The 23,217-nt window shown below is 46.6% G+C and overlaps 11 protein-coding genes across 11 annotated transcripts; 5 read left to right on the forward strand and 6 right to left on the reverse strand.

Moving 5' to 3' along the window:
* Positions 1-423: 423 nt before the first annotated feature.
* On the forward strand, positions 424-2,874 carry KUCA_T00003435001 (uncharacterized protein; the record flags this gene model as incomplete). Its single annotated transcript, XM_022601849.1, has 1 exon — positions 424-2,874. The coding sequence occupies one exon, from the start codon at positions 424-426 to the stop codon at positions 2,872-2,874; it is 2,451 nt and encodes an 816-aa protein (XP_022459451.1).
* A 154-nt stretch (positions 2,875-3,028) lies between these two features.
* KUCA_T00003436001 (uncharacterized protein) lies at positions 3,029-5,056 on the reverse strand (the record flags this gene model as incomplete). Its single annotated transcript, XM_022601850.1, has 1 exon — positions 3,029-5,056. One exon carries the CDS (start codon positions 5,054-5,056, stop codon positions 3,029-3,031), a length of 2,028 nt encoding a protein of 675 aa, XP_022459452.1.
* A 539-nt stretch (positions 5,057-5,595) lies between these two features.
* KUCA_T00003437001 (uncharacterized protein) lies at positions 5,596-6,066 on the reverse strand (the record flags this gene model as incomplete). The annotated part of the gene is made up of 1 exon (XM_022601851.1): positions 5,596-6,066. One exon carries the CDS (start codon positions 6,064-6,066, stop codon positions 5,596-5,598), a length of 471 nt encoding a protein of 156 aa, XP_022459453.1.
* Positions 6,067-6,765: 699 nt separating this feature from the next.
* Positions 6,766-7,563, reverse strand: KUCA_T00003438001 (uncharacterized protein; the record flags this gene model as incomplete). The annotated part of the gene is made up of 1 exon (XM_022601853.1): positions 6,766-7,563. The coding sequence occupies one exon, from the start codon at positions 7,561-7,563 to the stop codon at positions 6,766-6,768; it is 798 nt and encodes a 265-aa protein (XP_022459454.1).
* Positions 7,564-7,864: 301 nt separating this feature from the next.
* Positions 7,865-8,557, forward strand: KUCA_T00003439001 (uncharacterized protein; the record flags this gene model as incomplete). Its single annotated transcript, XM_022601854.1, has 1 exon — positions 7,865-8,557. The coding sequence occupies one exon, from the start codon at positions 7,865-7,867 to the stop codon at positions 8,555-8,557; it is 693 nt and encodes a 230-aa protein (XP_022459455.1).
* Positions 8,558-8,669: 112 nt separating this feature from the next.
* Positions 8,670-11,300, reverse strand: KUCA_T00003440001 (uncharacterized protein; the record flags this gene model as incomplete). The annotated part of the gene is made up of 1 exon (XM_022601855.1): positions 8,670-11,300. One exon carries the CDS (start codon positions 11,298-11,300, stop codon positions 8,670-8,672), a length of 2,631 nt encoding a protein of 876 aa, XP_022459456.1.
* A 488-nt stretch (positions 11,301-11,788) lies between these two features.
* KUCA_T00003441001 (uncharacterized protein) lies at positions 11,789-15,706 on the reverse strand (the record flags this gene model as incomplete). Its single annotated transcript, XM_022601856.1, has 1 exon — positions 11,789-15,706. The coding sequence occupies one exon, from the start codon at positions 15,704-15,706 to the stop codon at positions 11,789-11,791; it is 3,918 nt and encodes a 1,305-aa protein (XP_022459457.1).
* A 1,010-nt stretch (positions 15,707-16,716) lies between these two features.
* KUCA_T00003442001 (uncharacterized protein) lies at positions 16,717-17,607 on the forward strand (the record flags this gene model as incomplete). Its single annotated transcript, XM_022601857.1, has 1 exon — positions 16,717-17,607. One exon carries the CDS (start codon positions 16,717-16,719, stop codon positions 17,605-17,607), a length of 891 nt encoding a protein of 296 aa, XP_022459458.1.
* A 316-nt stretch (positions 17,608-17,923) lies between these two features.
* On the forward strand, positions 17,924-19,276 carry KUCA_T00003443001 (uncharacterized protein; the record flags this gene model as incomplete). The annotated part of the gene is made up of 1 exon (XM_022601858.1): positions 17,924-19,276. The coding sequence occupies one exon, from the start codon at positions 17,924-17,926 to the stop codon at positions 19,274-19,276; it is 1,353 nt and encodes a 450-aa protein (XP_022459459.1).
* Positions 19,277-19,296: 20 nt separating this feature from the next.
* KUCA_T00003444001 (uncharacterized protein) lies at positions 19,297-20,250 on the reverse strand (the record flags this gene model as incomplete). The annotated part of the gene is made up of 1 exon (XM_022601859.1): positions 19,297-20,250. One exon carries the CDS (start codon positions 20,248-20,250, stop codon positions 19,297-19,299), a length of 954 nt encoding a protein of 317 aa, XP_022459460.1.
* An 834-nt stretch (positions 20,251-21,084) lies between these two features.
* On the forward strand, positions 21,085-22,809 carry KUCA_T00003445001 (uncharacterized protein; the record flags this gene model as incomplete). The annotated part of the gene is made up of 1 exon (XM_022601860.1): positions 21,085-22,809. One exon carries the CDS (start codon positions 21,085-21,087, stop codon positions 22,807-22,809), a length of 1,725 nt encoding a protein of 574 aa, XP_022459461.1.
* Positions 22,810-23,217: the final 408 nt, after the last annotated feature.

Below are 23,217 nucleotides of genomic sequence, written 5' to 3' on the forward strand. Positions count from 1 at the left end.
TGGGAGTAAGATTGTGGTATCTGGATGATAGCGCGTTGTGTAGCAGAGGGACTGAGTACATAATGGTCTGCTGCTAAAGCTTGCACACGACACCTGAAATAGTGGCTTAAGTGCTGGTCATGGCTGTAGCCTGTAGGTATAGGTCAGAGCACAGACAGGTGATATAAACCACCATACATGTTGAAATATAAACCTCCTCAACTTTCAATGTCTTCTTTGCGGGTTTCAATTCAAAGCTTTCCTTAGTTAAAATATTACCCCCAGAAACATTCCTGATTTCCACAGAATGTGTACTCTGACTACTTTCATCTCTGACAGATTTTGTATCACGTGTGATAAATGTATTTCGCACGACATCTCCGCGTCTCCTTAAGTCCTTATCGCCTTCAGCTCACGGGTTGAACTCCTTTTTCCTGGCCAACCATGAGTGCTCATGTTAAGCTGGCAAACCTGGAGTCGTTGCCACTCTCAGAGCGTGTAGCAACATTGGACGAGATCAAGTTGTCCATTCTAGGAAATGACAAAGAAAAGGACAAACTGCTGAGAGACAACCTTCTGGACAAGGTGGTTCAGGTGTTGGAGACATCAAACAAGGACGAGGAACTTCAACTGGCGGCTATAATTGTCCAATCCTTCTCATATCTCAAGACAAATATTGATCATGTGTTGCAAAAGAATATTTTCGGAGTTTTGCTAAGAAGCTCGATTCGTCACCCGTCACTGTGCAAGTCCAACTTCAAGACATTGATAGATCTATTGGCATACCATTCAGAGTCACAAATCAACCTGGATGCATATGGCGAGGTTGGGAACGGAGTTATCCACCAAATTGTGACAATCATCTGTTCAGATACCACAGATTCCACTCTTCTGTTTAACACATGTATGTTGATTCCGTATATACAATCGGAGCTTATGGTGAAGCTACTAGTGCCTATTTTGCGGCGTCTCTCGGTGCACATTTCGCCATTGTTTGCACAGGTTCTCAAAATAAACAACTCTGATGTGGATTCGGTTAGTTTTGCGCAATGTGAGTGGAAGCATTCCACTCCTTCACCACCATCTTCCAAACTCATAACCTCGGAACTTTCGCCTTTGCTTTATGCCTTTGCCCATGTTCTTGATACAGCACATAGCAATGGCCGGCTAGAAAACTTCAGAATGCCGTTGCCGTTGTATTACACACTTTGTTCGCTCCTCAAAGTTGACAACAGCAACGTGAAGCTTTCGGTGCTTAATGTGATGACGGTTTACTCAAAAACATTTCTGAGCGGCGAGCTCAAGAGACAGAACTATCGCAAACTTATCCCGAGTCTAATTCAGCTGGTAAGCCGTACAAAAGATCTAAAATATGATGAGTTCACGCTGAACTCCAATTTCAAGCTGTCTAGGAAAATGTCGCCTTTGTACATTCTCTCACGATTGAGCGAGGACGACGAGGTCGTGAATGACTATCTCGCTGGTTGCAAGTTTATCGATAAGATCTGTGAGATTGTGATGTCAAATTGCAACTTTGTGGGAACAGATCGCGAGACCACCTTCGTGGATGAAGGAACCCTTCACAAAGTCAGTGATTGTCTGCTGATTTTGTCATGTGCTTGCGCTTCGAAAGAAGCGTATCGTGAGGAAGTGGCTAAATACAATCTAGGGCCGATATTGATTGATATCATATCAAGACACGTTGAAATCCATGGCGAGTTCTCAGCGAATAAGCTTTCAGAATCCCGTCATGGCGATTCCAATGGAGAGCTCATTCTCAAAATGTCGAACCGGATTACTCTATTTGCATGCTATCTCATCCGGTCGTTATCAAGATCTGCTGCCCTACTGAGAACATATCTCGTCGACCTTAAGATGGTGGATCTACTGATCGCCATTCTTCAGCTACCAGAATTGGACAATGTGAACTCAGAGCTAAAGGATGGTGAGATTTTACTCAAGAGCATCGTTCTGGGGATCACGTGTAACGTCATACTGGACTTTAGTGCCTTGAAGAGTGAGTTGTTGGATCATGACATCATCTCTGTCCTAGCTGACTTCATTTCCAACACAGAACACGATATAATACGTCTGAATTCACTGCTTATTATCAGGAATTTCCTGTTCGGTGATGATATCGTGAATAAGACAAATTTTATACGGAAAGTGACTCTTGAGAAGATTTTTGAGCTTTGTTATGACCCCAACCCCAAGATCAAGGAGCAATGCTTCAATATTCTTCGGAACTTGACTTGTGGAAACTTCAACTACTCGACTCAGGTTGTGCAGACGTTTCCACGATGCCAGGCTGCTCAGTCTCATGGCGATTCCGATTTTCTGCAGTTTTTGTGCGACAACCTAGCCAGACATGAAGATACTCCTGATATCGTTATTGCAATCAACTATATCCTGGTCCACCTGGCTGCTTCTAATGATACAAATAGGTCGTTGATCATGTCAAACAGCAACCTCCTTCAGCAACTGGTGCGGTTCTTGGGTGCTGAAGATGCGACCCCCAACCACAGTGTGAAGTTGAGTTGTGTGTGGATCGTGATCAATCTAACTTGGAAAGACGATACTTCTAATGGTTACGGAGATGAAAATGAAGACGATGAAATCACGCAGCAGGATGACAGGATGGAGATCGATGACGGCAATACCGTTGCCAGAAGACTCAGACCCAGAGGCTCCACACAGGCGTCCAGTCGCGATGAGGATAAGACACGTTATAGGCATTCGCGTCATCGTGCAATGAAGCTGATAGAGATGGGTTTCTACTCATGTCTGCAGGCATTGTCGTCAGAGATGAACCTTGATTTGAAGGAAAGAGCCCGGACTGCTCTATTCCAGCTTGCCTTATATGAGGCCGAAGTCACGGGGTTCACCAGGGATTAGAGCAAGGGCATCCGAAGAGCAGTGATGATGTCCAACGTTGCGTGGTCTACAATATTCTCATAAATGACATGGCAATAATAAATTAGTTTCTTGAAATATCTACTAAACAAGGATGCATTCACTGGTGGCTCTTAGCAACGCCCCACTTCTTCGATTATATGGCGTAGTTCTGTTTGCACAGCTTCGCTCTCAGAGTTCCACCAAACTTGTAGAACACGAAAGGAAGCAAGATCATGGCAGTGGAAATGAACGCCAACAGCCAGGAGGCCCAGTCAAGCCCCAGTTTCCGGTACATCTGCATGGTGAAGAGCGGGAACGCCGCACCTCCTGCAGACCGCAGGAATACCTTTGTGGCAAGTGCACTAGCGGCATATTTGGCATAGGTATCGATGATATAGTTGTTCAATGAGTAGTATATCAGCACCATTCCGTAGCCAAAAGCAAGACCACTACTGGCTGGTCCCACCCAGATGATACCGTGGTGGGAGGTGGCACCCAAAATCCATAGGGCGATGGCTGGGAAAGGAGAACCGATCATGGCACCCACCAAACGATCTTCCGGGGTAGGCTGTCTGTGGTGGCACATCTTGACGTAGTATTTCTCCAAAACAGGTGTTGTGAGCAGGGCGAATCCGGTTCCAATCAAAATGGGAATCAACATGAGTCCCACTTTGGCGTCGTTAAAGCCGTAGAGCTCGCTGAAGACCACAGGATAAGCGAAGAAGAAGGCATACAGAAGCGAGTAGATAAGACACACGTAGAAACATGTGAGGTCCAACACTGGTTCCTGCACCACAAACATGAGTGGTCTGACCAAACAGGTCTGCACCAACTCTTTGAACGAAAGACCAGTGGCTTCCTGTTCAGTCATAATTTTGGGATTTCCAGTTTCCTTTCTAAGCTTTCTGGCTCTCCTCTTCAAAATGACCGGTGCATAAGTTTCCGGCACAAGACTAGCCAGAATCCACATCAGCCCTGCAAAGGCAAAGTTGACCCAGAAAATCACATCCAAACGACCGGTCTGGACATTTATAAATCCACAAACAAGTGGACCCACCACGGGCCCTCCGTATGGAGCTGCTGCAAAATAAGCAATGGCCTTTCCTCTGGTTTCGGTGGGGAACATGTCGGCAATGGAACCACCCACCAAGGCGAGACCGGATGAAGCGAATACTCCACAAAGAAACCTGCAGACCAAAACTGTTCCGATATTCTTGGCCAATGCACATGGTATGTTGAATATGGTGTAGAGACCCAGCGAGATGAAATAAACCGGCTGTCTTCCAATCTGCTCAGATAAAGGCGACCACAGCAGCGGTCCCACGGCGAATCCGAGCACCATCAACGAACACGATAAAATGGACACTTCTGTGGAAACATTATATTTATCGTTCATCAGACCCAAGGCACCAGTCACGCAACTGGAGCCAAATGCCACTGCCACAACCAGGCAACTCAGGACAATGGTGTACAGCCATCTTTTTCCACTGGGCCAATTGTGTGGATTTGCTGGATCATTGATCAAAAACGTCACAAGTTCGATCTCTGGATCAAGCTCTTGTTCCTTTGGCAAAAATCCTTCTCCACCATCTCCTGAAGTTTTTTTTTCTAACGAATCAGACGTTGTATCAGACTCTCTATTGTCTGCAGATCCGTGGCTGAGAGCCCTCGTCCTCTGCCTCGACACCGCTTCAGAGGTTCTTCCAATGTCGTTCAGGGTAGAAACAGGCACTAGTCCGGTAGGTGTCTCTAGCGTATATTCTTCCGGGAATATCGGGTTCTCTAGTGCGGCCGGTCTGTTCGGATCAACTGTCGCGAATGTTTGCGATATACCCATCTCACGAAGAGATCTGGCCGTTTCTGTACGAATTACCCGAAGACTTTGAGTCCTGGAAACATTCGATTGCTGTTGAGACAGCTCACTCATAGCATCCTCATTATCTGCTGGCACATAGGCCTTCACCAAGCCCGACTCCACATCTTCATGGTGGGACGAGTTGAGCGAAGAGGCTTGTGACATTGTCGTAAATGTATGTGCGCGCTTTATGTAAACGAAAAGCTGTATTCTATAACAGTGTACTCTTCCTGATTTGAGCTCATTTTTTCTACGACTTAGACAGAAAACCGTGCTGGTATATATACTCGCTATAATAAAAACCACGCGGTAAGTTGCTACATGCATCAGCCGTGTCAACGGGTTCTGGAGTCGTAGTTAAGTATAGTGTCACACAGACCCGCGATGCTACTCCGGCAGATGCGTTTGATTGCTTTTTATGGGTTTATACTGCGGAAACCGGAAAACCCGGAAGAAACCGCTAGCCAGTTTGGTGGGGCAGAACCACCGCATGCTAAAGCCGTACTGGTCCAGTAGTAGAGATTGGCTAATGGACGTTTATATTCTGGAACAGGCGGAGCAGATTTCAATTAGTCATGGCTTCTTAGCCTACATTCGGCCCTTATCTGGAAAAAATGTTCTTGGTGTCCACCAGACGATTGACTCTAATACTTGTTGGTGGGGGCACTCAGTTAAGGCAGGACGCCTAACGCGGCGCAAACGGAGCCAGAGGGACTGCGAAGCCAGTAAAAAGCGTTATCAGTACAACAATATTTTTACAAAAGCGAAAAAAACTTCAATATTCATGCATCTAATCGCAACTAATAAACTAGACGTCTCAGACAAGTAACGACCTTTCGTCTAAAACTTGATCTATACACGCCCGCTCAGACATCCTTCTTGATCTTATCGAGGAGCTTATGGAAAGACTGGACGTACTTAACAGACTGTTTTCTCTTGTCCCGGATATCGCCATCGCCTTCAATTCCATCCAATTTCATCAACTGCTCCAATAATTTCTCGTTGTAAAAGTCGTAGCGGTAACGGTTTTCTTCGGTCTTGCAATTGACGCCTGCTGCCAAACTGGCCAGAATGCCATTAACAAACTCCTCACATCCTGGAGCAAGCTCCGTCCTAACATGGGCAACAATAGCATCCAACTGCTGTATTGGTGTCAATGGTTTGGGCTTGGTGGTCTTTCTTTTCCTCTTCCTCTTCTTTGGCTGTGCGGCCCCGGATTTGCTGAGCAATGCCAAGGAAACCAGCGATATCGATCCAATTGCAATGGCAACGCCCACAAGCACCCGCGTATCCTGAGAAACCCACAGCGTGTCAATCCACTGCTTCAATTCCTGCATTGCTGGTGACTATTTCAGAAAAGTGTGATGTGTAGACGATCGGAAGTGCCCGGTCCTCTGTGTCGACGAGCTCTACGAGACGTGTGGAACGGGTCGTGTGTGTGATTAAAATCGGTTATGGAAGACGTGCTTTAACCAAATATACTTCTTGGCTTTCCGGTTTCCGCAAAAAGACCGTTTTTATCCGGTCCGGATGATTCTCTGGAGCGTCCCACTTTTCGTGTGATGTTAAACATCGGATGATTTTTGTTAACGGATATTGGTCAGCTATTGAAACCACAAACTCCACTGGTTTGACTGTCTAGAACAGTCTTCACAGGAAGCAATTGTTTCCAGTTGTTACAGCTCGCTACTGCCAAAAGGAATCGCAGAGCAAGGAATCGCCTCTATCAGCGAAATCTCCGTTTGAGCGACTTGCGTGCGCCATTTTAAGCACATCACGTTCCATCCCACCCAAATGAGTCTGGACCTGCTAAAATAGCGACCGGTTTGAGTTCTAGCTTCAACTCATGGGAATCCATTATTTCTGCTCGGACTGTCATTTCTGTTCCGTGCTTAAGTAATGACTCTGATCTTTAAGGGTCTGTTCAATGCGGCCCATAAGTGTAGGCTTGACGTAATTTATCACGTGACCGGATGGCTTCGAGCTTCTCCACAGTCTACAAGGCCCGACTACATGATATCCCAAGCACTGGATATCTACACATAAAATTCGACGTCGCAATCTTTCACATTCTGGTTTGTCAATGTACCTTCCGAATTCTGGGGCATAGCGCTAGCAGATGGAGGAGATTGTGTCTCCGGAGAATTCTCAATGTCTTCGTCTCCAGAATTTTCAATTTCTTCGTCACTGAAAGTCTCACTCTCCTCGTCACTAGTAAGAAGATGATAATTATGGGACAAAAGAAAATCGGTTATATTGAAGTCCCTTGGACCAGAGGATTCATAACCAGAACTCTCAATCTCTCCGTCACCAGGAGCCTCAATTGCTTCGTCACCAGAAGCTTCAGGCGCTTCGTCACCAGAGATCTCATTCTCCTCGTCACTGAAACTTATACTCTCTTCGTCAGTAAAAGGAAAGTTAAACGGAAGAATATCAAACGTTTGTCCACCTCTATCTAGTCTTGCGCTAAGCAATTCTTCTGTGCTATAGTAATGCACGTGGTGTGCTTCTTCGGGTAATTCACGAAGGTCCCTCACTCTTTCAACAGAAAAACTGGAATGTGGAAGGTGTCGAATCCAGCACATGTTCATAAAAAATAGAACAGCATAATAGTTCTCATAGCCATCGCTTTCGTTAAACTCACCCACGTAATGACACAGTTGAAGATTGGTATCAATCGGTTTGACCAAGTATAAGTTATCTGTCACATTTCCCTCAGTCAAACAGTTGATAAAGGCCACTAACCCATGCCCTCCTTCGTTATCATCATCGTCAGCCGCACAAGCTGTGATTAAGCAGGTAATCAGGATCAGAGCGGCGTGAACTGGCAGCATTGGTTCTGACTTGTTTTGCTTATTTGTACCTTTGGGTTCTTTTTTTGTTTCAAAGTCATTGTGAGAAGATGTGGCCAAAGATTGGAGATTAAATATAAACTTGAGGGTGACTCACTAATAGGAAAATGAAAGATAACTGTCGATAACTTGTATCGAATCTGGTGGTGCACGTCCAGATACAAAAATTCAAAATCTTTGGTTATCACACTTCAAATAAATATCAATTTTCATACCCATCCCAAATGCCTACCGCTAACACCTTCACAAAGGCATAGCTCACAACATCTAATATACTGCAATCATGAATATCATAGATCGACGTCGTCTGTTGGGACCTCCAAATGCCGTGCCCGTGAAATTTGTGGCGGAGACACAAGAAAAAGACCAGACCACCCAGGCTCCAAAGGAACTCTTCATGGAAAGAGGACTTGTAGCCAACTCAAACGGGTCTGCATGTCTAGAATCCCGTGGTCTCGTGATTCAAGCAATCGTATATGGTCCGAGACCTGTGCAGCCGAACTTCACGCCTTCTGCTACGCAAGGTTCCGAGCTGATGTCCCGTGCAACTTTCAATGTGGAGTTCGAAATGTCCCCGCTGGTATCTGGGTTTGCTACACTAGATACCCAAAAACTGGCGGTGTGTGTCCGTGATGTATTTCTGGCCAGTCTGCTACTGGATTCATATCCCAAATCAACCATAGATGTGCACGTGCAGTGCCTTTCACTTCCCCAGGGAGTGCCGGAGGACGAGGTTCTTGCTATGGCCACAAATTGCATCAGTGTGGCACTGGTGGATTCCGGGTTGGAGATGCGCGATGTTCCAGTTTCTGTGGCGAATGACGGAGTTGTGCTGACGGTTTTAAACTACCAGAACGACGAGATCGTGGGTCTGGTGGTAGGCCGCAGCGTGGAGGGATTGGCCAGTCGTCTCGAAGGGCTGAAGGAGGAGTCCAGAGGTGTGAGGCGCGAAATTGACACTTTTTTAATGAAATAAAATTATCTAGAAATGTCTAATTATGCTGTACAGTATGTTCAATTTATCTAAAGAGCGTGTATTAAGCCCAAACTATTTATCATGTGCGGCTCAAATCACCACCTCTATAACATCACTCATCCAACGCATCTATAAGCGCACGAATGGTCACAATCTTTTTGACTAGCAGCAGCAAGTTTGGCTCCATTATCAGTCTCGTCTTGGTGATCTCGATTTTTATCTCGTTTTGAAGCAGCGTTGCGAGCGTTTGCACTCTTTTAGCGTTCTCCTTGGAACTAAGAACTCCTGCCCATGCAAACTCGCAATCTGGAATCCGAGTGCCAAACACCTTGGATACCAATTTTTCGTGGATCTCATTAGCCAGTGGCCTCACGTCCTCGTCCGATGAGCCAATCAGAGGAAGAGTTTGCAACTCTGGAAGCCTGAGCTCGAATGGCGAAGATGTGCATGTGACTCTATGGCTTCCACCACTGTGCATCCTAAATTCGTAAACTCCTGGTTCAAAGTACACGATATCGCTTTTGAAAACGACTTCGCCAGTTGATGCCGAGTCCTTAAACACATGGCCCTCGTGATTAGCTGCCCAAAGAGGGTATCCCGCAGGATGAATAGGAGCCCAATGGCCCTTGGAAGAAACTCTAGTGGTATCCCTTGAGGAAGACGTCTCCAGAAACTTGTACAGACCAATCCACGACTTTTCATCATCCTCGGTAGAATCCTGGGTCCATCTTACATGGATTTCCTCTCCAATGACGTAGAATTTGGACCCCAATTTGGAGTCTTCCTGAAGGGCAACTAGTTCCAGGATCGGTTCTAAGTGGCCGGGCTTCCTCTCAACATCCACTGAATCAATGATGGTGAGATCATTCTGAGAAGTCTTAATCAGCTTTAGGTTCAGAACCTGGTCGTTGCCTTTATCCTTCTTCATGAACGCGTCTATGATCTTGGAGGTGTCTGCGATCAATCGGTCAAGCGAACCGTTCATCTTCACCAGCTCGCCTTGGACCTTTGGTGGGATGAACAGCTGGTTGATGGACCTTTCGATTCCAGATTTATGAGTCACGTTGGATTCGCCGTAAAGTTTCACCATGTGGGGTTTCTCCACAAAGTTCAGCAGAACGATATTATTCACGGTGTACACAACCGCAAGGGCCAGGAACCGAGCTCTATGGTGCTCGAATAACGCAACAAATGCCCACACTGTCAATACAGAAGAAACCCGCTCGGGGTTGTTGAGATAACGGTAGATTCCGGTTCTGGAAAGATCTCTTAGGAACTGTTTTTTGGACTCCTCAAACACCATGAAGAAATCTCCATAAAACCAGCCAAAGACACCAATGGACTCAAGTATTTGCGTGTTAATCAAATATTGCGCTGCAACAAGGGCAGTAGTCAAAACGAGCTTGAGAATGAACCAATTGGTCCATTCAACTGGGCCGTAAACCAGCGACCGGACAGCCAGGACGAAAAGTGAAGAATAAGAAGCCAGAGTCAGGTTGTTGTAGCACAATATCCAGTTTTTAAAGGCAATCATTTCCACTCTGCGCGAATTGGCAGTCACGTCCATGTCGAGGGCCGAGTTCCTGATGAAGTGCTTGGTCCAAGACTTGAAGCGAGACTGATAGTACAAAACTGAGTTGACCAGCAAGGATCCCACCAGCTTGACCACCAGGGCAGCTGCAAACAGCAGAGATTCATACACTGGGGTATTTGGCAGGAAGAACGGAAAAACACCCGTGTAGGCCACCAACGCCAACGTGAGGTAATCGGCAGAACGCAAAGGATCAAAGTTCTGTAGCATTGTCATTGGACGGGAACCCTCTTCCTTACAGATCTCCAGATCACGTGAAGCCACTGATAAGGCTTCAGAATTGGCGTCCCCAGACCCGTAGATTTTCTCGATATGGGGAGATTCTACTACTTCGAGAAAGACGAACTGAAGAAAATGGCCCAACACTGACACGAAGAAGACGGTATAGGACTTGGTCATGAGAGCAAAGCCATAGTATCCAGCATAGCCAATGGAGTACATGGGATGAGGTGCAAGGTCAAAGACTCCATCAAAAATGAGCTCCTCATTGTTTTGCAGCCTGAAGAAGAAATCACCCCAATACCAAGCATAATCCTTCACGATTTTGTGGGCATCCAGTTTCACAATCAAGTTGAACACAAAGAACGCCACTCCAAGTGTCCATCTTAATATCACGAGTGGCGCAGCCTGGTCAAACGCGTGGCTTGAACATGCCAGCACCAGCCCCATGTAAGTGGTAAAGTCCATCATCAGGATCAGATTGACCAGGGACCGGTACACAAGCCAGGTCTTGAATTCCAGCGGAGTTTGCTTGACTTGGTCACCCAAGCGTTGTTTCAGCTCCAGCGCGATAAGTCTCGCGATCAGGGTGTGGCTCGTTCCCTCCGCGGTGTATTTTTCGTACCAGCGGAAGAGCATCTCGTACTTGGACTGGTTATAGAGCAGATAGCCTAAACCAACATTATAGCCCAGTCTCCAGAACAAATACAGCGCTATGAACAGAACGGTGCGTATTTTTTGCGGCGTGATCCAATAAAGACCTAGCACAGAGGTCAGACACAATAGTGTGAAGTAGTCCGAGATCGACTTGGGCAAAGTTGGGTCGAACAGAGATCTCACCATATCGTAAGTCTCGGGCACCTTGAAGGACGAACCATCACGGGCACGGCCCGTAGAGTAGCGCAATTGGTCCTTGGTATTGATGGAAGACATAGGTAAATTGATGATCTGACCAGAAAGCGCGGCAAACGTCGGGTTCTGGCTTCAAAAAAGAAAACCCCCGGCTGGCACTGGAGCCTGCGATGAATAATTTGGGGCCAAAGTGTTGGGGCTCGCATGCGGCCGGGGAAGCTCAGAGTCACATGCTAAGGGGGTATTTGATTATGTAATCATTATGTAATCCACTGAATGATGCAGGGATTATGTAAGCATTCGGTCTACTTCAATCTTCACTACAGGGCAAACGTTTTCGTAACGTCCTTGTGGGCTCTACCGTCTCGGTAGCGTCCCTGATATCTCGTGCTAAATCTGTGGATCACCGCGAGCTCGAACGCTCAGGGCCCAGTGGGCTCTAGCATCCGGATATTCACTCCGACACTTCAGCCTTGACTCCAAGTTCTCGACTCTAAGTCTCAACTGTGTCTAGAATCCACAGCTCCAAAAGGATCGTGAATCTTTGCACGATTCCCGAGCTTATATAATCACATTCCCTTCACCATAGCCACCCTAGGCTCCAGCTTCAAAGAGAGCTGGTACATAGTCTCCTCGTCAGGAACAGCATCAAAGTATTCCTGGATAAACGTCTGGATTTCTTCGACCCTCTCAAAGTTGAACGGCCTCCTTGCGGGACGTACTGCGTCGGATATTATCCTAGCTAATCCGAGCCGCTTTCCAAAATTGATGGTTTGTTTATCCTGAAGGTAGTCCCGGTTTCCATCAGCAAGGAACCGCAAATCTGAAAGGTACATGCCCAAAAACGGCAAACAGGGCTCATTATCATCCTCCATAAACCGCAGCATGCTGCGGTATTCGCTGTAGTTTCTACCAAAGCTCATCACACTGTCCAAACGCTCGAAGTTCCGCACCATGTGCTTTGGAACGAGCGCCCACGTCTTCTTCAAACGTGAGATTTGTGTTGAACCGAGTCCGGAGATAATTGCTGTCATCGTGGAAAAGTTTTTCAGTTTCAGACACTTTTCGGCAACCAAAATGAGGTATTTGATAATTTCCGCACGTTTCCGCGCATCTGTCTTTCGTAACACACTATACGAAGTGAAGTGCGTGATTTGGTTGCAATTCCGTACAAAACTGGCGATGTTTGGCGAGTCGCCAATTTCGCCGTATTTGCGCGACCACGCTCGTGAAAGAAGCTCCGTCTCGTTGATTTTCTCGTACAACTCAAACTGAATCAACGAGAATTGGCGAGCCAACTCCAAGGCTTCGATTTCGCGCAGCGAAATCTTGCCTCGTTTGAGAATAACCCGGTTGAAAAGTAATGGTGCTGGTGGTCTTGATTGCTCCTGCTCTCGGATAATTTGTCTGCCAAATATTTTGATGTAGCGCTCCTGGTCTTTCACTTCCAAGGCTGTCATGACCTTATTGTCCAAATCAGTGCTAATTGGAGCCCCCAAAGCTGCTTGATCGGCGACAAAAGCCTTCCAGGTTTCCATCACCTGTGGAGACGAGTAGTGAACATTCCAATAGCTTGAAAATAGCGTCTCCAATACCTCCTGGACCCACGCCTGGGTGGGGACTAACCGTTTAGCCGTCCAGAGCTCGTATTCCTCGAATGAAAGTCCCTCTGGCATGACCAAGGTGTATTGCCTTATTATTTCCTTCAGAAACTCCTCAGGTAGAAAGATGGTCCGGAACATTAGCAGTAAAGCATGAGCAAACGCCACGTCGTCAACCTTTGCGGCCAATTTGACATGATCAACACTGGAGAACGAGCCACGAACCTCTCCATAGTGATCTGGGTTGCACAGCTTGGCTACTAAGCCGGTCTTGGACCCACCCTTGATTCCATTTGCATCGTACACGAGGTCTCTCTCTTCGTCGCTCACCTCCAGGAACCACGGTACATCCAAATCGACATCTGCCCGGGTGTATGCATGTCGATCCTGGAGATAGTCATCCGTCATAGAAGAAGCTATGCTCGAGTACATCGTGTTATGGCGCTCAGCCACAAACAGCGCTGCCACGTCGAAATCGGAGTCCATCAACCGGGAGAGATAGGTGGTGATCTTGGATCTCTGCTCCTTCAGCAATACAGACACCTCAATGATTGCGCTCAAACGCAACTTTGTTTTTCCGATGGTGTCCGCTAGCTTCGTCAAAACATCAAAATCATTGATGCCTGACTCGCAGCATTCAAGATCATGGGCTATCAGACGCTCTTCCAGTTGTTTGGCCAAACGCTCAATTTCTGTGTCTTTCAGAGATTTATTATAGTCGATTTGAGGGTCTTCAACTAGTCCTTTGAACGCTTCTGGGTCATCCAAAGTCAGTGTTTGTGCGTCAATCACTAACTCCACAAAATTGTCATAGAGCTGCTGTTTGGCCTCCAGAAACTCCTCAACTGTGGGCTCGATCATCTTCATTGAGGCCTCGTAGAAATGAGTGTTTGAGCCGGAAGTTGTCTGGCTATGGGGCGGAAACGATGAAAACGATTCCGAGATCGGCCCTTGCTCCAAATCTGTTGACGATTCAGCCAAAGGCTCGGAGTCTATACCCGATTCCGGCTCTTCTTCATCATCAGACCTATGCTGTTCGAAATCAAACTCTTTCTGATAATCAAGATCAACGTCTGATTGAGTGTCAAAGCCAAACGTCTCCTTCTCAGTGCTCTGCCTCTCGTTTGCATTTGCCAAGAGTTTCCGTAGCATCACGAAAAATGTGAAATCCAGCGATTCCAAGATCTGCATCACACGGTTGATCGCGGGCATCGCGTGGTATATCAAAGTTGTTGTGCTGATGCTCCGTTCCTCTTCAAACTGGTTCACAGGTGTATCCATTGGCACCGGCGTGGTGATTACCACAATTACATCGTCCAGTAACTTTTCGAGTTCCGCCTTTTTGTTCTCTAGCGTCTTAATGGCATCGTCGTCCAATAAGATCCGAGGTCCAAATACCTTTCTGCTGGTTTCCTCACCCTGGAAAATAGGATTAGTGAAAAAACCACCATCAAACTCATCTTTAAGAAACCGAGGATACACTTGGGGCATGTAGAAGTTGGGCTTTCCACTGGACAGCTCCAGAGTCAAGAACAGATCGCACAAAGACGCGGATCTCCGCTGGAGCTGGTGGGCATCGTATTCTGCGCGTTCTAAATACAGGTCTAGCTCCTGCTTTTCGCGGTCATCACTGCTGCTGGACCCGCTCTCCAGGTTTCCCATAAAATGGGGCGAGCTTTTATTCGCAGTGAGATGGAGCGTTCCATTGACGGTTAGCTGGAGCAACGAGGCCATGATGCGTTTGACAGACCTCTTAACAGCGGTTTCCACTGCATTGATAGCCAGTTCGCGGTGCAACAGCCGTGCACTTAGCTGGAGCAGCGTCACCAGTCGACTTACAGTACCCAAATGGGACAGAAACAGCTCTTTGGATTCCTTTTTCAACGCATCTAGCGAGAAATCCACCATAATGGTAACCACTGCCTTCATTTGGTTCCAATTGCGAATATCAGCGGGATCGTAGTAGAATGCATCCGGCTCGCAAAGCATAACCCCACGGTCAGAATAGTCATGCGAATAGGGTCCTGAGCCCTCAGATCCCAAGCTCACTCGCTGAAGAGGCATACTCTGGTAGTTGAGTTTTTCAGATTGAGATTCGTCATCGCGCTCTGATATTCCCGAAATGGAGATCGCATCCATCCGATCAACGATGCTGGCCTCCGGAACGTCAAAATCAGTCATGGCATCCACATATGGCATTTCCACGAAAGGCAGGCTTGCTGTCACCACGTTTAATCGGGCATTGTAGTACACAAGTCGCTCTGACTCAGTTAAATATGGCGTCCATGACGGAGCAAAGTTCGGTGTGAGCTCAGTAGAGGACTTTCCGGCAGTTACCGGAACGCCATTGTTAAAAAAAATCTCCACATCAGCCGCAGAAACGGCTCGGGGCCGCGTCAGAGACTCTAGCGATGAAGTCGTTGATGTGATGGAGTGTTTGAGCTGCGATGAATACGACGGACGGGATAATGTCGTCCCAGAGGTCGTTTTCGGGCCAGTTCCAGAGTCAAAACTTCGTTCCGAACTCGCAAACGACACGGTACTGTTCTTTCGAGAAGCGGATATACCCACAACAGTTGTGGTTACCTCTCCGCTGGCACCCACACGTGTTGCCGTCTCTACTGTAGCAGGCCGGCAATATGTGGATGGGAACCATCCGCGGACAGTTTCCCCGGTCCAGTCCACCATAACACCATCCCACCAGCCAGTACTCGACTTCGACAACACCTGCAAAATGTCACCGACTGCGATGCTCAACACATTGCTGGCTGATGATTGGTAGTCTCTCGTCACCAAAACCGTGTCAAGGGGTTTGAGTGTGGTCGACTCCAGCGAGTCGCTATTTGGCGATTCCGGAGCAACATCATCTGTATGTGGTGATAACATTGTTAAGGACTCTTCTGCGATATTTTAGACGAATTTTGTTGGAGAGGTGAAGCTGTTGCGATTTGTAGCCGGGGAAGCGACACGTTTTCTTGAGTCGCCGCCAAACCGGTTGAAATTGCTCCCTCGCAGCAAAAAAGCGGGTGAATAATAGCAACAAACGAGTTGACGTAGTGGCCAAGATTTGGGCCAAATTTGGATTGCAATTGGGTGTATCGGGGTGATCGTGATGCTGAGAAAGGAGGTGAGGGAGTTGAGTTGTAGTTGAGCTGGTGATGGTAGATGACTTTTAGTAGTGTGTGGGTGATTGTACCGCCGCACGCAAACAGATGGCGAAACTAATTGGCAAATGGGCGTGGTAAAGGGAAAGACATGGCAGATACATGGGAGAGAGAATGCTTGGATGTAACTATAATCAAAATATGGGTCTATATATTCTTTTCTACGGCATCAGGTTTGTAGTTGTGGTGGTAAGTCAGCAGGAACACACAAAAGCAATTAGTTAGCGATGATATTCAGGATATTCCAGAAAACAGAAAAAATCTGTAAAATTACTGAATTCTTGGAGTTGCAGAACCTCAAAAGTACAAAAACAGTAAATAACCTGAAATCAACATATCTTGGAAGATAAGACAATATGACTACTTCTTGAGGGTTGGTTTGTAAGCAGACCACTTGATCATACTATCAGCCTCACCATTGAAGACTAACTGGTCACCAGGGAGTACACAAATCCAGAAAAACAGCCCGGAAGAGCTATGAACTGAATTCCACCATTTCAGCAACGTATCACTGGTTTTTTGCACCATTACACTCTCCGTTATCTCACCTCTTATCGTATGCCCGTCGAATAGTGTACTGACCAGTCTTATCCGTATTAGAAGCCCCGCCATGCGCGAACTTCCGGATTCGGATGCACAATAGCTTACACACGTCCCCCACCCTATATATATAAAAGAAAGGCAAACTCCTCGTCTTCCTTCGCCTCCAGCCCGTTAAAAAACTCAGTTATAATGTCAGCCACAAGAACAGAGACACAGGTGCCCACATCTTTGCAGGTGACCACCGAGAGGGGTTACAAGATCACTGAGAGGGGGGCCCACAACATATCGATGGGGTTTGGGCCTCCATATCCAATCCCCCAGTTTGAAGACAAGTACAAAGAGCGTGAATGGGCTTTAGAGCACATGGCTGCGGCATTTCGTGCTTTTGCCCGGAAAGGATACGACGAGGGATCATCTGGGCACATTTCAATTCGAGACCCGGTGGATCCCACCACGTTCTGGATCAACCCGCTGGGAAGACATTTTGCTCTGCTGAAAGCTTCAGATATGGTGCAAGTTGACGAGGACGGAAATGTGATAGGTGGAAACCAGCATACGATCAATTCAGCCGGGTTTGCCATCCATTCCGCTCTACACAAGGCTAGACCCGATGTGAATGCCGCATGCCATTGTCATTCCGTCTATGGAAAGGCATACGGAGTCTTTGGAAAACCCCTAGAGATGCTCAACCAGGACGTGTGTACGCTCTATGAGAACCATGCTGTTTACTCCGACTTTGGTGGAGTGGCTGTTGAGAAAAAAGAGGGTGAAGCCATTGCCAGTGCCGTCGGAGACACTGCCGGAGCCATCTTGCAAAATCACGGTTTGATAACTGTGGGGTACACCGTAGACGAGGCCGCTTACTTGTTCATGTTAATGGAGAAGTCTTGCGAAATTCAACTTTTGGCGGACGCTGCGGCCTCTAATGGGCTTGAGAAGAAGTATATTGGCGACGAGGAGGCTGCGTACACTCGTCACATTCAGGCAGACAGAGAAACTCTCTATATGGACTTCCAAAGCTATTATGAGCTTGAGCTGGAGTTGAGTAATGGTGCTTTTTTGATCAAAAAGGAAACCTAAGGAAGCCTCATGAGGCCTCATGAGGCCTAACGAGTGACAAATGGGCCATCGGACCGCTGATCATGTCCCCTTCAGAATCCCACAACATATGTTCAATTATTCTACAACCTGTATTAGAATCTTTGATTATTTATTATTACTATCACTTATTCTGTTCTCGCTAACGATCAAGAAGAGCACAAAATAAGCAGATCAATCGGTAATGCACTAGACAATAGGAGTCGTGTACCCACAACTATTTAGCCCCAGAGAACAAACTTGACTTCAGACTCCAGACCTGATCTCCATCCCCACAACACTCGACTTACTGCACGAGATGTCGGAATTGCCGTCGATACACTCTTCTGCTGGTCTCAGTATTGGAGACAAGAAGAAGGTGTTGACCGTGGGCCATCAGAAAAGCAATAGACCAGTAGGAGTTGTTCCTCTAGACTCGCTGTCATTCGAACCTGAAAGCCGACAACAAGACTACAACATAGAGCCCATGGACATTAGCATGGAAATTAGCGTGGACGAACCTGATTATACGGTTGAGAATGACGCCATTACAGAAATTTTGAAAACGGTGCAACACTCCGGTTCGTCCAACTTGCCTATAGAAGAGCCTTCAGACACCGTGTTTGACGATAAAGCGAGACTCACGTTTCTCGTTGTGGATACTAATTTCGTGTTGTCAAACCTGTCCATTATTGTTGATTTGAGATCCTTGAGTGCAAGCTACAAAACGGCATATCGCATCATTATTCCATCCACTGTTATCCAGGAACTAGATGGGCTCAAGAGCTCTCAAAAGCACCAGACCTTCGTTGGTCCGGACGGAGCTTCCAAGGACAAGCCACTCGGTACACTGGCTCGCTGGGCCATTGATTGGATCTACTTAAATTTCCAGCGAAGCGATCCGGTGGTTTTGGGTCAGAAACTACACCAGAAGATTGATCCAATGTTGGTGAAAGACGATGCTATTCTAGACTGCTGTCTGTACTTCCAGAAGAAGTATACCGATTCTCTGGTGGTGCTTATGTCGAACGATAAGAACCTTTGTGTCAAGGCATTGACTAACGACGTGCTGACAATCTCTTACCGCAAGGACATGTCGGCTGGTCTGATTGCCGAGAAGGTCATCGAGGAACATCGGAGTCGGCATCCTGAATTTGGAGACGAGCTAGACGACGCAGTTCTTGATGATACAGACGTTGATGGCGATATCAAGTTTGACGATCTAACGGAATTGGAAGTGCCGTCTAATCCTTCCGTGACTGCTACAATTCATGACCCCGTCTCTGCTGGTCAGACCATCTACAACCATGTGTTGAGTCTGTTGATGGAATCAATAGATAAAAAGCTTCACGAGGAATTTGGCGATGAGATAGAACTCCTGGATTATAGCAAATCGAATGTCGCAACTTTGTATGCGTGTTTCAAGACTTTGAAGCGGTTTTCATTCACTGGCTTTTCCGATATAATTGGACCCCGTGGCGGCGACGTGGGCAGGATTTTTGGCTCAAAAAGCATAGATCCGATTTATACCAATCCACCAAAGACGAGGCCTGACATCGAGACATTCACCGCCTTGTGGATCCCGATACTGACAAAACTCTATGCCAATAGAGGTGAGAAACAGAAACATGATTTGAAGGAACTGTTCAGGTTCTGGAAGACTATAATGTGAAGCGATGTTTGAGGCATCTTTTATGACGTATTTCTCCCGAACTTTCGCAGTTTCTTTAGTTTTCTTTCAGGTTGAAGAGTCTCAGCAGTCTCAGCTGTCTTGTCGCTTTGAACTGTTCCAAAAGTCCGTTTTCTCACTGGTAGCGCAGCAGTCATTTGAGAATCACGGTCGTTTTCATCAGCTTCCACATATTCTTCTTCTGACGTCTCAGACTCCACATTCACAGCATTCCCATCAAAATCATACTTACTTGCCTCCCATGCAGAGTGGTTGCGAAAAATGCCCCTCATCAAACTCCACAGAGGAACATCCGGCTGGGGAAGCCGTGACGCCACAGTTCGCTGAAAACGTTCCCATTCGAACTTATATAATGACATTGACAATCGCGGGTCTCTGATGAGATCCTTAACCCATCGAGTCTCTCTGAGAAGCTGTTCTTCGTCTGGTTCATGCGACGAAGAGCTAAGCCATGGCTCTCTCTGTAGACTGTAGAGCTTCTCCAGCATTGTGTTGATGATCCTGTCTTTTCGCTTCATCTCTCTTTGGATTGCGGTCATCTGTCTGCTCATCACAAACGTGGTGGAAAATAGCTGTGAACATAGCCTTCTCCAATTGTCCTGTTTATCGTCAGCACTCACTCTGAACACGGGAATTTTTATTTTGAACTCCGATTCAGACCCAGCTAACTCCAAACTCGTACTTCCCATGAGTCCTGTTACAGAAATCACATTCGCAGTTCTGAGCAGGCTTAGGAAACCACCCACATCCGAGACCTCTACCCCTGCTTCACCAGTAATTTCTTTCAATCGTGAAGCTGTCACTTTTTCCAAGACCCAAAAATCTGTCATGTCCGTAACAACAGCAGTCAAAACATACCGCTGATGGGGACTTTCAGGCGCGAACCAAAGCCCCACAAGTACGTTCTTTCCAGTGTCATCTTTGGCCTCGTGCCAAGTGAGAGGTCGCTTTGCCATACAGCACCAAAAATTGGGCTCGTAGAGACCTGCCTAAACTCCGTAGTTAGGGGTCGATGAATAGACTACTGAAGCTTGGAATCAGGCCAATTGACCAGGAAACTGAGACCTATAACTAAAGTCTCAACCCCAAAAGTTCATAAATGTCGTGCGGAAATTAATTTAACTGGCTATGTGGCAACTTAAAACAACTAAGGCTAAGCTTCGTTCCTCATGGCCCAATGGTCACGGCGTCTGGCTACGATTTCTTAGTCACTTCTGGAACCAGAAGATTCCAGGTTCGACTCCTGGTGGGGAAGCTTTTTTTTTGGTTAAGTTTTTGACCTATTGCAGATGGGTGTGAAAGCATTGATTTTTTTTTTGAATTCTTAGTTACTTTTATTGAATAGAAACGCAATCTTCTAGTGGCTTTATCATGGCTGAGAATTCATTATGAGAGGGTCTGGAGAGAATTGATTAGCGATAAGCCATGCCCCTCAGTAATTGCCAGTTCCACAGCGTCACTAAACAAGTACAAAAACAACCGAATATCAGCACCTGCATCTACTTCACTAAAAACACCCGATCCCATCAAAAAATCAATTTTTTCACGCAAATTCTGGGACTCCCCTAGAACTTTTACCTGGTTAGTCAGATCGGATGTGTATCGCACTACTCCTCTATCTTCCTATCTCAGTTATGACACGACTCTCCATCATCCCGCCTGGTGATGCTTCTCTCAACCAAACTAACGAACTGTGGTGTCGAGTTCTAGCACCATCACACCTTTTGGAACCAAACTAAAAGTCTCAATCCCACAATTATATCTTTGTTGGTGCAAATCCGCTTTTGGCTATGTCTTTTGAGGAGGACAACAGCCCGTTCTCTAACGGAGTCTCTGGAGAAGCAGACCAGTTCACAGATTTGCCTTTGTCCGAAGGAGAGGAACACAACTCTAGAAAGAGCAGCGGAAGCTTTCATCAGCCCCCTGAGAGCAATGCTGGGGTAAGTGGTGCTTCCAGTAGTGTTTCTGGCGGATCTAGAGGCGAGCTAATTGCAAATGAAGACGAATCACAACCACAACCATCAGACGCATACCCGATAACTGACCCAATTCCTGGGGATTCCCACTTGGCCACACCAACGATCTCAATAACAGAGGCCTCGAAGTCTACAGAGACCCACAGTCACAGGAACTACGTTGTATATACCATCAACATAAGCTCTGGAGCCATGGTTAAGAGAAGATACAGCGAGTTTGAGAACCTGCGGAATTGCCTGGTGAAGCTTCTGCCGACTAAAATCATTCCCCCCATTCCTGAGAAACAAAGCCTGAAATCCAGTCTAACTGCAACAACCACTTCGTCTCTGGGAATTGTCTCTAATGGCGAGAATGGACTCCATGGAGAGTCAAGTCTGAGCTTTGTGGAGTACCGAAAGCGGATGCTCGGGGTGTTCTTGAACAGATGTCTCCAGATTAAGGATATTTCTGAAAGTCCTCTTTTCAACAGCTTTCTGGACCCCAAAACGAATTTCAATGAGTATCTGGGTTCCAGTGTGGGCTCTGCACTCACCAAGACCTCCATATACAGGCTTTCTCCATTTGACCCACTTTCCAACCTCGATAACCAGCTTTATTTGACTCTGCCGAATCCTCATGGCGTTGGATCCAATGGAAATGTCGGAACCGCAGTGTTGAGCAACGTGTATCTCTCGAAAGAGGACGAGCAGCAAAATGAACTATTCATTCAGTTCGAGGAGAAGTTTAATCAGTACGAGACCGTGCTTTCGAATGTTGCACGAATCAATAAGAAGATGATTAAGCACTTGAAGGAGCTTTCTGCTGATATGACTGAGCTTGGATCCCAGTTCAATGCCCTTTCATTGACCCAGGACTCGAACTTGATAGAGTACATTGGCCGGGCTTTCGACAACAACTATGTTGGACTCAAAAATCTGGCAGAGCTCATAAACTTGGAGTTTTTGCAGCGCCTCGTTGAGCTGAAGAATTTTACCAAGGCAGCGATGGACCTCATTGACTATAACAAGCACAAGATTGTGCAATTGGGTAGCATAGAACGGTCTCTCAAGAGCAAACAGCATGAAATTATTGAGATTGAAGCACGCGAGGCAGAACTAAGAAGAATTGAAGAAACTGCAGACAGTATAGCAGGTACCAACGGTGCGAGATCAAGTGCGAAACAAGCACAGCAGAATTCTCCAATCTCGGACACGGATCTCCAAAACTCATTGGCATCGGCAAAGAACAAGTCGTATTTGGGCAAAATCCCAGGATTCAAGAAGGTGACCAGTGTGCTACAATCGATGACAGAGAACAACATCGAGGAGACTCGCAAGAGAGAAGCCCACGAACTGAGAATTCGTGTTTACCAACTCCAGCGACAACACGAGCTGGTGAGTGCAGATGATCCCAGGATCAATAGGGAAGTGATAGCCGAACTGACTTCGTTCCATGCATGGTTCAAGCAGCAGTTGAACGACCTGGTAGTCCATTACAGCGGGTTTCTGCATGAATTTTACTCTAAGAACATGGAGGTTTGGGAGGATGTTGAGCAGTGACGAAGGCGAACATTTTGGTTTTATGCACATATTATTTGTAGGATTAGTGGTTAAATTTAAGATGTTAAAGAAGCAAGGTATTTTTTTGGGCAGGAGCACCTGCAGGAGCACCTGCAGGATGAACAATGTTCCAGGGCTTTTGCTTCGAAACTTCCAAATTTGGGTAAAATCTGATAAAAAATTTGTCCTCAGAATTTTAAGGAGATTTTAGAGAGGATTTGAGCAGTAAACTGTTCAGAGTGTGCTGTTCCACGTATTCACGCTCTATTCGTCTGAGAACTCAGCCATTAGACCACAAACTTCCCATAGATTGCACTCCAAAACATCAAACACAGTGAAAAATCCATGAATTACAGTAACATTTCACAAAAGAGAGCCAAAGATTTGTCTTACCTGCTGATTCGTGTA

This window comes from Kuraishia capsulata, genomic scaffold (assembly GCF_000576695.1).
Source record: "Kuraishia capsulata CBS 1993 genomic scaffold, Kuraishia_capsulata_scaffold_4, whole genome shotgun sequence".
In the NCBI taxonomy this organism is placed as follows: domain Eukaryota; kingdom Fungi; phylum Ascomycota; class Pichiomycetes; order Pichiales; family Pichiaceae; genus Kuraishia; species Kuraishia capsulata.